The 13,724-nt window shown below is 44.8% G+C and overlaps 1 protein-coding gene and 1 non-coding gene across 8 annotated transcripts in view; both read left to right on the forward strand.

Moving 5' to 3' along the window:
- The first annotated feature begins 4,463 nt into the window (after positions 1–4,463).
- LOC139031957 (U6 spliceosomal RNA) lies at positions 4,464–4,569 on the forward strand. The gene has a single exon (XR_011484505.1). It is a non-coding gene; the product is annotated as a U6 spliceosomal RNA (small nuclear RNA).
- A 3,236-nt stretch (positions 4,570–7,805) lies between these two features.
- Positions 7,806–13,724, forward strand: part of LOC110145984 (RNA-binding protein 4) — a 62,684-nt gene continuing 56,765 nt past the window's right edge. For 2 of the 7 annotated variants that reach the window (XM_020906543.2, XM_020906542.2), the window contains exon 1: positions 7,808–8,262. In XM_020906543.2, coding sequence (XP_020762202.1) covers positions 7,926–8,262 — 337 coding nt within the window. In that variant the 5' untranslated portion in view covers positions 7,808–7,925. Of the gene's footprint in view, positions 8,263–8,374; positions 8,757–13,724 lie in introns of those variants that run through there. The other 5 variants (XM_070457683.1, XM_020906545.2, XM_020906539.2 and 2 more) reach the window with 5 other exon arrangements.

Raw genomic sequence — 13,724 nt, forward strand, 5'->3', positions numbered from 1 at the left:
TGTTTCCCCGTCAAGGCTGCTGGCTCTGCCTCTAGCCCTGTTCTTTCTCACCAAATCTACGTTGGTTGCTTTCCAGCTTTCCTTGGTTCCTGGGGAACCAAGTCCTTTTAAGCCTAGGGCCCAGGCAGGCTGTGTTTCACCACCTCAGAATCATTGCAGAAACTCCTCCTGGACTCTGCCCACAGCCAACCCCTGACCTCCTCTCACCTTCATCTGGAATTCTAGCTAGTTTTAACCCATTTATGGCTAAGCTGCTCACCATCCCCTGCCACTCTGTTTCTACTCCTAAGGGATCAATATTCCCATTAACTTTTCTCTTTGAAACTCTCAGCAGTGTGGTTTTCAAACTTTGAACTTTGTTTTTAAATCACAGAACACTGTTCAAATACCTTGAAACCCCAGCTATAAAACAGAAATGGAACTACAACTAAAGATGCTTAGTTGTGACTAAGCTCCCCCAAAGCCCTGGAGCTCTAGGGAGCACAGTTGGAAAGTGAAAGTGTTAGTCGATCAGTCATGTCTGACTCTTTGCAACCCCATGGACTGGCCCTCCAGGCTCCTGCTCCTCTGTCCATGGGATTCTCCAGGCAAGAATACCAGAGTGTGGTGCCATTTCCTTCTCCAGGGGATCTTCCCGACCCAGGGATCGAACCCACGTCTCCTGGATTGCAGGCAGGCTCTTTACTGTCTGAGCCACCAGGGAATCTTCCAGTTGGAAAATCTTTGCCAAATTCGGGCATTTTTGTGTGATTCTAATTTTAAAAAGACCATGGGGTTCAAGTCCAAGTGGGGTTAAGTTTGACCTCTTACCTTCTGAGATGGCCTATACTCTGTGTGGGAAGTGTGTTTCTCTCTAAATAAATCCGCTTCTTACCTAACAGAAAAGAAAACTTAGTCATATTCAGTTCAGTTCAGTCGCTCAGTTGTGTCTGACTCTTTGCGACCCCATGAATCGCAGCACACCAGGCCTCCCTGTCCATCACCAACTCCTGGAGTCTACTCAAATTCATGTCCATCGAGTGGGTGATGCCATCCAACCATCTCATCCTCTGTCATCCCCGTCTCCTCCTGCCCTCAATCATACTAGTCATATTAGCTAATACCTATATAATGATGATTAAGTGCCAGGTTATCTTCTGAACACTTTACATTCAGTAATTCATTGAATCCTCATGACAAAACTTCAAGGTAGATTCTGTTACATATTTCTTTATTTTTCTTAGCCACACCTTGTGGCTTATGGGATCTTAGCAATGAAAGGGTGGAGTCCTAACCAGTGGACTGCCAGGGAATTCCCAGTAGGTTCTGTTATTATCCCAGGTTACAGATGAGAAAAGAGAAACACAGAGTGATTATGTAACTTGCACAAGATCACACAGCTAGTAACACGGCCAAATCTAGATTCAGACCCAGGTACTCTGGCTCTGAGGCTATATTGGTTCTCATTATAAAGTATGAAAAGCAGGAGTCATTTGCTATAAATAGTTTGCAGGGAATTCCTTGGAGGTCTGGTGGTTAGGTCTGCCTGCCAATGCAGGAGAAGCAGGTTCAATCCCTGGGTCAGGAAGATACCCTAGAGAAGGTAATGGCAACCCACTCCAGTATTCTTGCCTGGAGAATCCCATGAACAGAGGAGCCTGGAGCGCTACAGTCCATGGGATCGAAAAGAGTCAAACAGGACTGAGCAATTGGGCATATATGCATCTGCACGTATAACAGATTCTCTTTGCTGCACAGCAGAAAGTATTAATAATGCAACATTATAAATCAACTGAACTTCAACAAATTTTGTTTTAATCCCTTGTATGTGATTTTGAAGCACACAAAATTTGAGAACTACTAGTTGCAAGTTATAAAAACTGGTTAGCTCAGAATATTCTCTGGTGGTACAGTGATTAGGACTCAGCTCTTTCACTGTCATGGCCCAGGTTCAATCCCTGGTTCAGGAACTAAGATCTTGCATGCCACAGGGCACCCACCCCCCTAAAAAAAAAAAAGAAAACTGGAATGCATTGTAGTAAAGGTCAGAACCATCCTCTAGCCCCCAAAACCTTCACCTCTAGTTAGTTTATTTATTGATTATTAAGAATTTTTCTAGTTACCTGGAATTGCTACTGCTTTTAGCTTTTTTATTTACGTGGTTGCTGCACTGGATCTTAGTTGTGGCCCTTGGGATCTTTAGTTGTGACATGTGGGATTTAGTTCCTTGACCAGGGATCAAACTCCAGCCCCTTGCCTTGTGAGCGTGGCGTCTCAGCCACTGAACCATCAGGGAAGTCCCTTCCCCTCTAATTTAAATACATGCATGTCACCTATCCAAAAAGGACTTGAGGTGTCTTAGCCAGAGAGAAAGAGCAGATTATATCTAAAAATTCAGATGAGGGACACGCCAGTACAGAGAGAGGGCTCAGCTTTAAGGCCAAGAGGAAACTGCTCTGGGTTCCCCGGGTCTAATTGCTTAATAATACAATTTCAGCAGGATAGAATCCTGTCACTGTGTCTATTTTGCCTTTTAGTGGTTTTAGTGGACATGAAGAGACTGTGATTATGCTTTTATTTTGTCAAGTTACTGTGATTGGCTCTTAATGGCCCTCCAGATTAGCAGGTCTTACTCTCTGGATGCTATAAATATTACCTTATTGGAGAAAAGGATCTTGGCAGATATGATTGAATTACAGATTTTGAGATGAGGTTATCCTGGATGACCTGAATGGGCCCTAAATGCAAGTACCTGTATTCTTACAAGAAGGCCTAGCAAGTTGTTTTTGTTTTTTTTGCTCCACCACAGAGCATGTAGGATCTTAGTTCCCTGAGCAGAGATCGAACTCTCACCCCCTGCATTGGAAGCATGGAGTCTTAACCATTAGACCACTAGGGAAGTCCTGAGAGAAATTTAATGATGTTGACCCTGGAGACTAGAGGGATTCCTAGGGATGCCAGCAGCCACCAGAAGCTACAACAGCTGGAAGAGGCAAGCAGTGGTTTCTCTCTTAGTCTTAAAGGAACAAGGCCCTGCTGACACGTTGATTTCAGCCCAGTGCTACTAATTTTGGACTTTTAGCCTGCAGAACTGTGAAAGAATAACTTTTTTAAACACATACGTTATTTATTGGCTGTACTGGGTCTTCACTGCCGCATGGGCTTTTCTCTAGTTGCAGTGAGCGGGGCCTTCTCTTGCTTGTTGCTGAGCACTCTAGGGTGCACAGGCTCAGTAGTTGCAGTCCCCAGCTTCTAGAGCACAGGCTCAGTAGCTGTGGTTTATGGGCTTAGTTGCTCCTTGCTGTGTGGGATCCTCCCAGACTAGGATCAAATCCATGTCTCCCGCATTGTCAGGAGGATTCTTTAGTGCTGAGCCACCAGGAAGCCCTTGCCACATCACATTCTGTTGTTTTAACCAACCCAGGTTTTGGCGATTTGTTACAGCATCCGCAGGAAACTAATACGGTTACTATTCAATTGCATTAAAGTAACACACTTGAGGCTTAGTTTCCTTAAGGCTTTAACTTTACAAAGTTTATTGATCTGTTTATAAATCTTGCAAAAATAAGTTATTATCTTCACCTTTTCTTTGATAAATGCTGGCAGACTACATTGGACTCAAAATAATCATACCCATTTGCAACTTAAATTTCATCAAACTTTAAAAAAATTGCATTTGTATATTTGTTTAATTTTCTTAAATACTACAGACTCCTGACCTAAATGTAAACTTCAAAACAAGCTTCCTGATAAGTCTTATAAATACAGTGAAATTATTCTATAACTGTTTACAGACGTCAAAAAATTATACATCTTAGCTAAAAATTGAACCCTAAAAAAAAAAAATTGCAACCCTAAAGTCAAGTTTCAAAAGTTTTTCTATTTTTAAAATTTCATTTATTTTAAAATTTTGGCTGCACTGGGTCTTCCTTGCCGAGCCATATGAAGGCTCTCTTTAGTTGTAGCCTTGGGGCTTAATAGTTTCAGCTTGGGCATGCCAGTTCTTAGCTCCCTAACCAGGGATTGAACCTGCATTGCCTGCATCGGAAGGTGAAGTCTTAATCACCGGACCACCAGGGAAGTGCCACCATGATACCTTTTATTTATTTATTATTTTAATTTATTTTTAAAATTTATTTATTTTAATTGGAGGCTAATTACTGTACAACATTGTGGTGTTTTTTGCCATACATTCACATGAATCAGCCATGGGTGTACATGTGTTCCCCATCCTGAACCCCCCTCCCACCTCCCTCCCTATCCCATCCCTCTGGGTCATCCCAGTGCACCAGCCCTGAGCACCCTGTCTCATGCACATGATACCTTTTAAATGGCTATGTGCCCTGGGTGTCTAGAGGCCTGCCGATACCCTGCTCTGAGAATACTGCCAGCAGTTTGGATTTGTGGAGATATCAGAGTGGTATCAAAGTGATGCCCCTCTTTTCCTCCTTATAATGTACATTTTAAATTATGAAAGAATTAGAGTGCTCGCTTTGGCAGCACATATACTGGAGTTGGAGCGATACAGAGAAGATAAGCATGGCCCTGCGCAAGGATGACATGCAAATTCGTGAAGCGTTCCATATTTTAAAAAGAAAAAAAAAAGAATTACATGCTCATTGCTGAAAGTCTAATGATACAGAAAAGTAAAAAATTATTAAGCCCCATCTCATTCCCCTGAGGTAATCCATGTTATTTTTCTATGCTGAAAAACATGTGTATCATATCAAGGTTTTTTTTTTAAGCTATATCTTAGAAATAGGTAGTGTTATGTAAACACATTTTTTCCCTCTTAAATTATGGTCCTCCGTCCACATCATCCTTCTTCATCAATAAATTCTGACCTATTTTTATTTTTTTGAGTCTTAACCACTGCACTGACAGGGAAGTCCCTTGACCTATTTTATTTATTTAAATAATTTATTTGCCTGCATCAGGTCTTAGTTGTGGCATGCAGGACTTTGTTGCATCATGTGGGATCTTTCATGCAACATATGGACTCTCTAATTGTGGTGAGCAGGTTCAGTACTTGCAACTCACAGGGTTAGTTGCTCTGAGGCATGTGGATCTTAGTTCCCACCAAAAGGTGCATGCAATCCCCTGCATTGCATAGAGACTTCTTAACTACTGGACCAGCAGGGAAGTACCCCCTGACATACTTTCAATACCAACATGATATTCCATCCAATAGTCCCTTATTTGTGGACATTCAGGTTGCTTTTACTACTTGCTACTACAAACAATGCTACAATAAATAAATTTATATCAATATCCTTATTGATGAGTTTTCTGTAGGCTGGATTTCCAAAGCACGATTACCATGTTAAAGGCTCACTACATTTAGTTTTGATATTGCCAGAATACTTACCAGGAAGGACATAGAGATCACACTACATATGTAATTCATACATACAATCTGTGAGTGTAATTTCCTCACACCTATAAGACCAACAGATATAATTTTTTTTTTCAAATATGAGGCATGAAATGTTCTCATTTTCTCACAAAATTGCATTTCTCTGACTAGCAATGAAGTTTCTTGTTTATTTATTATTTGTACTTCTTTTCCTATAAAATTACCAGTTAGCATCCTTGGCCTATTTATCTTGTCTTTTTCCCCCTATCAATTTGTAGGAGTTCTTTGTACAGTACAGATATTCATTCAGTCGTGTCTGACTCTTTGCGACCCCATGGACTATACAGTTCACAGAATTCTCCAGGCCAGAATATTGGAGTGGGTAACCTTTCCCTTCTCCAGTGGACCGAGGGATTGAATCCAGGTCTCTCGAATGGCAGGCACATTCTTTACCAACTGAGCTATCAGGGAAGCCCCACAGATATTAACTCTTTAGATTCAAAAATTTGTATCAATATCTTCAGCCCAGACTTCTCCCTGAACTCCAGACATATCTAATTGTCCACTGGTACCTCCATTTGATGTCTTGCAGGCATCTCAAACTTATCAAACTCCTTGGTAGTCCAGTGGTTAGGACTGTGCTTTCACTGCTGTGGGCCTGGGTTCCATCTATCCCTGGTTGGGGTGCTAAGATCCTGCAAGTGGCAATGAACCGACAAAAACAAACAAGTAAACAAAACAAGTCCAAAAATTTTTATGTCCAAAAATAAATTTCTGGCCATCTACAATGTTCCCCATATCAATAAATGGCAACTTAATGCTTCCCTTTTCCTGGTGTCATCTTTGACTTCTTTCTCTCACAATTCACATCCTATCACATATTGTGTTGGCTCTACAGTCAAAGTATATCCAAATCTAAGCACTTCTGCTGAATTTTACTACAGCCACCCTAATCCACCTTCATTTCTCGCCTGGATTTTTTTTTTTTTTTTTGACAGCGTCCTGCAGTAGACCAAAGATCAAATCCCCACTCCCTGTGGTGGAAGTGCCGAGTCCTAATCACTGGACTGCCAGGGAGGTCCCTTTCTCCTGGATTTTTGCTTCAGTGACAACTGTTCTGAGAAAATGAGTATTTTCTGTTTTTGCCCATTTCAATAGCCGCCAGAATGATACTTATAAAACTACCAAAGCTAAGTCCTATCAGGCGAACCCCTCTTCTCTCTATAGACTTTCAGCCTCACTAACAGTGAAAGCCAAAATTATTTAAATGGCCCACCAGGTGCTACACCTCCTCTCTGTTGTGGTGTTCTATTATTCACTTTGTTCCACCCTCCAGCCATACTAGCTCTTGTGATTCTTTGGACAGACACACTCCTGCCCCAGGACTTTCTGACATGTTCTTACATGCTGGAATGATTCCCCCATAGCATGGCTCCCTCAGTTACTTCAAGTCTTTATCACTACCTAATAGGCTATTACGTTTTACTTATTATCTGTCTCTCTCCACAGCAATACAAGCTCCAAGGTCGGGATTTTTGTCCCTTTTTGTTCACTGCTTTATTTTTGGTCTTGTCCCAACAGGGTGGACGTTGAATGAAATTTGTAGAATGAACTTGCAAGCAAACATTTTCCTGCACTTGTCACATGTTCTTATATTTTTAACATCTCCCATGCAAAATCTTTTTTTCTTTTTTAAAGGCTCAACTTTCATCCCCTCAAGGACAGTTCTTTTTTTTCCTCAAGGACAGTTGTTTTGACTCAATTTCAGATTTTATTAAACTTTTTGTTGTGGAAAATTTCAAACATATATCAAGATTGATATATCTTATTCCTTGTTTTTAAACTCCATAAAGGCAGAGGTGGGGTCTGATTGGCTTTTCAGTGTCTCCAGTGTCTGTCTGGACCTCAGCAACTTCAAGGAATGTGTTTCCAAAGAAATTAATGGCACGAGGGTTTCTATGGGGCAGATGCCGCTCAGTGCCCCCTCGGACTGCCCAGCACAAGCGGCAGTCTTGGGAGCCAGTCTCGGGAGTCTTCTGCTGAAGGAAGGCGTTTGTCTCGGTTTCTCCCGCCAGGCCAGGACTTCCCGTGGACACTTTCGTTGCTACCCCTAGCTAGGCACGGGTTTGGCCTAGGCGGCCAGAATGGGAGAGGCTCTGACTTAGACTGAACTAAGTTTTTCCTTGGGGCCTGCCGATCCCGCCCCACCCAGCCCAGAGGCCGCCTCGCTCACTAGGCCTCTCAGCTGCCCCGGCGCTCCCTGCGCGCGTAACCCCTTCCCCAGCCCTTCTTCCCCTCCCCCCGGCTGTGGCGGTTGGTCGCGCGCCGTCGTCCCTCTCCCACCCCCTCCGCTAACGAGCGGGCTCCAGACCCTCTGGGATTGGCTGCGTCTGAGTGCATTTTCTCTCAGCCTCTCTGATTGGCTACATGACGCGCGGGATCCGGGCTCCGATTGGCTAGGTCAGGGCGCCTGCGCGGCGGGGTTCTCGGTCGCCAGCCATTCCTAGGGAGGACTGCCGGCGGGTCGGACGTCTCGCCTGTCGCTGGAGGAGAGGTCCCGGCTCTCCGGGAAGGCGGCTGCGGCGGCAAAATGAAGATATTTGTGGGAAACGTCGATGGGGCGGATACGACGCCGGAGGAGCTGGCAGCTCTCTTCGCGCCCTACGGCACGGTCATGAGCTGCGCCGTCATGAAACAGTTCGCCTTCGTGCACATGCGCGAGAACGCGGGCGCGGTGCGCGCCATCGAGGCCCTGCATGGCCACGAGCTGCGGCCGGGGCGCGCGCTCGTGGTGGAGATGTCGCGCCCACGGCCTCTTAACACTTGGAAGATATTCGTGGGCAATGTATCGGCAGCGTGCACGAGCCAGGAATTGCGCAGCCTCTTCGAGCGCCGCGGACGCGTCATAGAGTGTGACGTGGTAAAAGGTAACGTGCAGGCGGGGGCGCGCTCGGGGCACTCAGCTTGTTAGCCACGCCCCTTTCCCGGGGGCCGGTCACAGCGCGGTTGGTGAGGGCGGGGGTAGGGGGAAGTCCGCGGGAGTGAGGCCGGAGGTGTTGGGGGCGCGTTGGGTAGAGCCACCGTCCTCCCGTGCGGTCCAGGCACCATTAACCAAATGGGAGGAAGCGGCTCAGGGTGGGTGCGGCGGCCACTGTGAGCCGACCTACGGGGCCGGGGACGCGCCTGAGAGACTTGGGAGTATACCGGGGGCGCGCCTTCCACTGGTCTCCTGGGCCTGGCACCGAGCGGAAATTGGGAAGTGACGGGCACAAGCCGGATCGTGGAGCGGGGAAGATTTTGCCACTTCCCCACTTCCTCTCCAGACGTCTGTCAGAGCGAGGGAAAAGGTGGGGGCTGACCCCCCCGCCCCCACCAAAAGCCACCCTCGTGTTCCCTCCCGGTGAATGCTCCCGAGCGGAAGGTAACGGGGCCCTTGGAAGTTTCTTGGGCTGGGATCTTTTAGTACTGTGTGGCGTGGGTCTACTCTTGGGCATAGTTAACTCCTGGGTATGGGGTGGGAGGCGGGGGCTTCCGAACTACTTTGGCCTTTCAGTATTGTTAGGTGGGTTAGGCCTGGCAACTCTGCGCTTTCCAACTCCCTCAAATTTGTTTCCCACCCCCCCCCCCACCCCCTTTGGGATCAATTTTACATCTGTAAACTGGAACCCCCGACCTACCACCTGTGGAAGAAGGCTTGTTTTATGAAAAGGCCTCTTCTGAGCAGCTAACTTGCCAAGCCGGTGCCCCAGAACAATGTCCTTCTTTTCTAAACTTGGTGATTTTGCAAGGGGGCACGCTCTGTGGCTGAGGGGGACATGGGGACTTAGTCGTCTTTGCTTGATTAGTCTTCATGATCAGGGTAGATCCTGAGAAGAATGTATCATCATAATTTAGGCCTGACTTCCTTTTTTGGACCCAGGTGACTTCTTTTCATAGTCTGGGTTTTTACCCCTTAGGCTCTTTTTCTGTTTTGTTGGCAAATCTGGAATACAGCCCTTGTGTGTGTCCAGTCTGTGTTCCACTTGGAAACAGATCAGTTAACTTTGCCTTGGTGTATCTTCAAGGATGCAACCTGGGAGTAAGTATCAGGTTCCTGGCTGCTGGTTTTGGATTCATACCTGCTCATAGCCTGTGTGAGAAGTTGTGAGGATAGTAAATAAATTTGGGAGCAGGTGCTTTATTCATTTCCTCCAAGATACATCATTTGCAGTCCTTGAAAGGCGCATCTTTTGGGTCATTCCTTATCCTTTCTGTAACTGGGGGAAGTGTAAAGGCTGGTAGTCACCACTAGGAGTAATTCCTTCTTCTGCATTAATACTGCATACTATTTTCCTCAACTCGGGCTGTGCAAGTTCATGACTATCCAAAATCAGGCTTTCCTGCTGGGTGCTCTGATGAGGCAGGCTGTATGGTGCATGGATTTTTGCTTTTATTTAGAGTGAAAGAATGGGAAAGGCCTCAGATTGGGCTCCTGGCCAGAAAATGGATAGGGGTATATGAGAGTTCTGTGTTTGACTTACTACATTTTTTTGTGTAGTTTTTTAAGCAGGCTGTCTACTAATTGAGAGTCTTGAAACTTGCATCTGAGGGGACTGTCTGTGGAACTCATTGGTCAAGGAGCCTCCTTTGGGGTGGTAGAGAAAGCTGAAAATTTGCTTGAATTGCTTGGGACTGACACCAAGTGACAGTGGATGTGGGGGTGGAGTGGGGTGAACTTTGTAACTGGGTCTGGTTTTTAGAAATTGTTTCCTTGTGAAAGTTTTGTGCATTTTGTCCCTTTGTAAACATTTGATTTGCCAAAGTGCTTTGACTTCTCAGGGAGTGGTGGTTAGCTGTTATTTGTAATTATGCTGATATGTAAGCTCCTGATAATACTTAGATACAAAGGACTCTGGGAAAGGTTTGAGGATTGTATCCCCCCCACCCCCCACCCCAATGCCTTTCTGTTCGGAGTGAAGGAAAATGAGGTTTTTAAGTTAGGAATGTAGTAGAGGAGACTGGCTTTGGCTCTATAAATAGCTTGCTTATTTCTTGGTCTGGGAAAGGACATTTGATTGAGGTGTCTTATGTTGATTGGCGGGTCTTTGAAAAGCACAGAAGCTTGGCATTGCACAGGACAGCCAGTTCTGTTTTATTTCACAGGGGAAAACCTTAGTTGCTTGGTTCCAGGAGCTTAGATATGATTTGATTTGGAGAGTGAAAATCTCCATAGCAACAGCAGATTGTAACCACTCTCCACAGTTAAATTTTATTGGGTGTTAAAGGATGAAGTATCAAGAGTTGCTGACAGCTTTAGGAACCAGTCAAATTTCAGAAGTCTGAAAGGCAGAAGAGGAAACTTTCTTATGTTGTGGGTGGCCATTCTTTCCTTCTATGTATAGCTCTGTAGTTTCACATTAGAAATTTTTACTCTTCTGAGAATAGGAAAACTCATGTTTCCAGATTCTCTTAAATTGGATACTGGAGGAATTGTGATGCCGGATCATTAGGCGATCTCTGTACATCATTGCCTGGTAGTCCCTTTAAATGAGATGAGTTACCTTCAGAGGTCGGTTTCCTTGAACTAACTCAATACAGGCCGCTGAGTCCCTGGAGTTTGCTAGTTCTTTGTTTGTTTGTTTGTTTTTTTAAATCATCCTAAGAGTAGTTGGGTTCCTGGGTGTCTTTGATAGGGCTAGGCCTGGGTTTAGCTGCTAAGGGTTGGCTAGCCCTCATGTGTTTGAGTCAGCTGGACAACCTGTTCACACTTCCCTCCAGTATCAGGCTTAGAGACTTCCTGATATAAATTGGTTATAATTGTATTTCATGGTTTTCTTTTTGTCAGTTACATAGTTCATCTGTGTGGTCAGTTGAATTGTTACCTATGAAATTTCAGTTTCAGGTTTCAGAAATTGGTCTCTAAATAAAACCTAGCTAAGTAGGGAATAGACAATGTGATGTCCTATTGCTCTTGTAAACCCGTTGAAACATTTTTGTTGGGTGTTTTTTTCCCTAGTTTAATATAGTCCTAGGAATTTGTGGATAGGTTAACCAGGAATATAGTATGATTTCCTTTGTAATGCCTGGAGGCCTTTTTTTTTTTTATAATTCCCTTTAATCTGCCTACAAACTTGCTTTCTCCTTACCATTGCATTCTCCTGGTGGTAGGCTCAACTCAGTCTTTCCTTTTGAAGAGATCTGGGACCACCAGCATTGATTTTTAGCTCACTCTACCCAGAGTGGGGAGAAGGCAGTGGCACCCCACTCCAGTACTCTTGCCTGGAAAATCCCATGGATGGAGGAGCCTGGTAGGCTGCAGTCCATGGGGTCTAAAAGAGTTGGACATGGCAGAGCGACTTCACTTTCACTTCACTTTGATGCATTGGAGAAGGAAATGGTAACCCACTCCAGTGTTGTTGCCTGGAGAATCCCAGGGACGGGGTCGCACAGAGTCAGACACGACTGAAGTGACAGCAGTAGCAGTAGTGCCCAGAGTGGAGGTGAGCGGTCAGAGGACAGTTCTAGTGCCCTGTGGCTAGGGCTAAAGGAGCACTTTCACTTTTCACACTTGGTAGATGAAGAATCAGGTTCGGGTCCTGAGAGAGTGAAGACAGTTGTGATAGTTCATTTTGTTTCTTTATCATCTCTGGCAAGTTCCAAATTTGTGTTTACAAATGGCATTGTGTCTCTTGTGTTTTATTAGAAATGAAGGATCATATCCTGTAAGGAAATAAGTCTATGGTTTTTCCTATGCTTGAGTTATTATCATGATTTTTATCATAGAGCTATTTATACTTTTAGCTGTTGTTGTTCAATCACTAAGTTGTGTCTGACTCTTTGTGACCCCTGTGGGTTGTAACCCCAGGTTCTTCTGTCCGTGGGATTTCCCAGGCAAGAATACTGGAGTGGGTTGCCATTTTCTTCTCCATATTTATACTTTATAAGGCATTTTTATTATATCATTTGAATCATTTGGGCTTGCCTGGTGGCTCAGATGGTAAAGAATTCACCTGTAATGCAAGAGACCTGGGTTCAATCCCTGGGTCAGGAAGATCCCTTGGAGAAGGAAATGGCAACCCACTCCAGTATTCTTGCCTGGAGAATTCCATGAACAGAGAGGATCCTGGCAGGCTGCAGTCCATGAGGTCGCAAAGAGTTGGACATGACTGAGTGCGTAAGCACATATGTTGAATCTTGTAACTCTGAGGTAGATAGGACAGATTGTCAGGGAGAGAAATAAATTTTAAGTTCTGTAAGAACGTAATAGCAAGTCAGTGATCTGAATTTTCAACTGAGGCTAAATTTTAGCAGCTAGTTCCAAGAATCCATTTGCCATACCACACTTCTGACTTCTACCTGTTGATTATATCTTTATTCTCACTTGTGTAAGAGTCACTTCAGTCGCATTGCATTACATCCAGGAAAATGACTTGCTTTATAGGAGTAGCTAGAGAGTCAGTCCCAGTGTGAAAGTTTCTGAAAATTAAGACACTTGTTTAGAGGACATTTAACAGAATTTTTTTTAACAAGAATGGAACCTTAGTAATTTCATGTAGGTAATTTTTCATTTCCTAAAGTGATGCGAGAAAGATGGGGTTCTGTTACTTGAACTTTAAAAGTAGCCTCAGGTCCAGGTGGTGGTAAGTACATGACCCGTGTTACCACGGGCATGATCTCATTGTTCATCAGATTCTGCTTGCACTATTGTGATTTGTGAGATTGGATTTGGACAAGAATTTCTTCCTGTTCCTTTCTCGAAGGTTTCCTGTTCTGTGTAGTAGATGAGTAGGACTTTGAGATCAACATCCGGTCTTAGAGCCTGTCCTCCCACAGCTCATTCAGATCCTGATTGAGGGCCTGAGGGATAACCTCTTAGCAGAGCCTGCTAGCTGCAGGAATTGCAGCTTCTTGCCATGAAGCTGAGAAACTAAATCTTTTCTCCAAACAGAAGCCCACGGGGTAAGTGATGTCTCTTGATGAGTATCAGTGGAGAAGGTAATGTGGCCTACGAGTGGGGGATAGCTTGGGCCTGAACTGAGTAGGGCCTGGCTTGGGCTAGGCAGCTTAGTTTCCATTCCCACATTTCATTGGCTCAGACGGGGTCCAGCGTCTCCCCTTCTCAACTTAAGTGTTTAGTCTTATTACACAATCATGCCTTGCACATTGCTTCTTAGGGGTATACTGGTGTCATGAAGCGGCGTGGAGAGCTGGGGTTCTGTTTCTGGCTGTCACAAGTGGATTTGGGGCAAGCCATGTAAATTCTCGAGTGTGTTTGCCCACCTGTAAATGGGGATAATGATCCTTTGCTCTGCCTGCCTCCTGGGATTGTTGTGAAGCCCAGATGGGATCTTGTGCATGGAAATGCTTTGAGAATTGGGAGGTACTGAGGGAAAGGGGAGATCATATTGGA

This window comes from Odocoileus virginianus, chromosome 28 (assembly GCF_023699985.2).
Source record: "Odocoileus virginianus isolate 20LAN1187 ecotype Illinois chromosome 28, Ovbor_1.2, whole genome shotgun sequence".
Taxonomy (NCBI): Eukaryota; Metazoa; Chordata; class Mammalia; order Artiodactyla; family Cervidae; genus Odocoileus; species Odocoileus virginianus.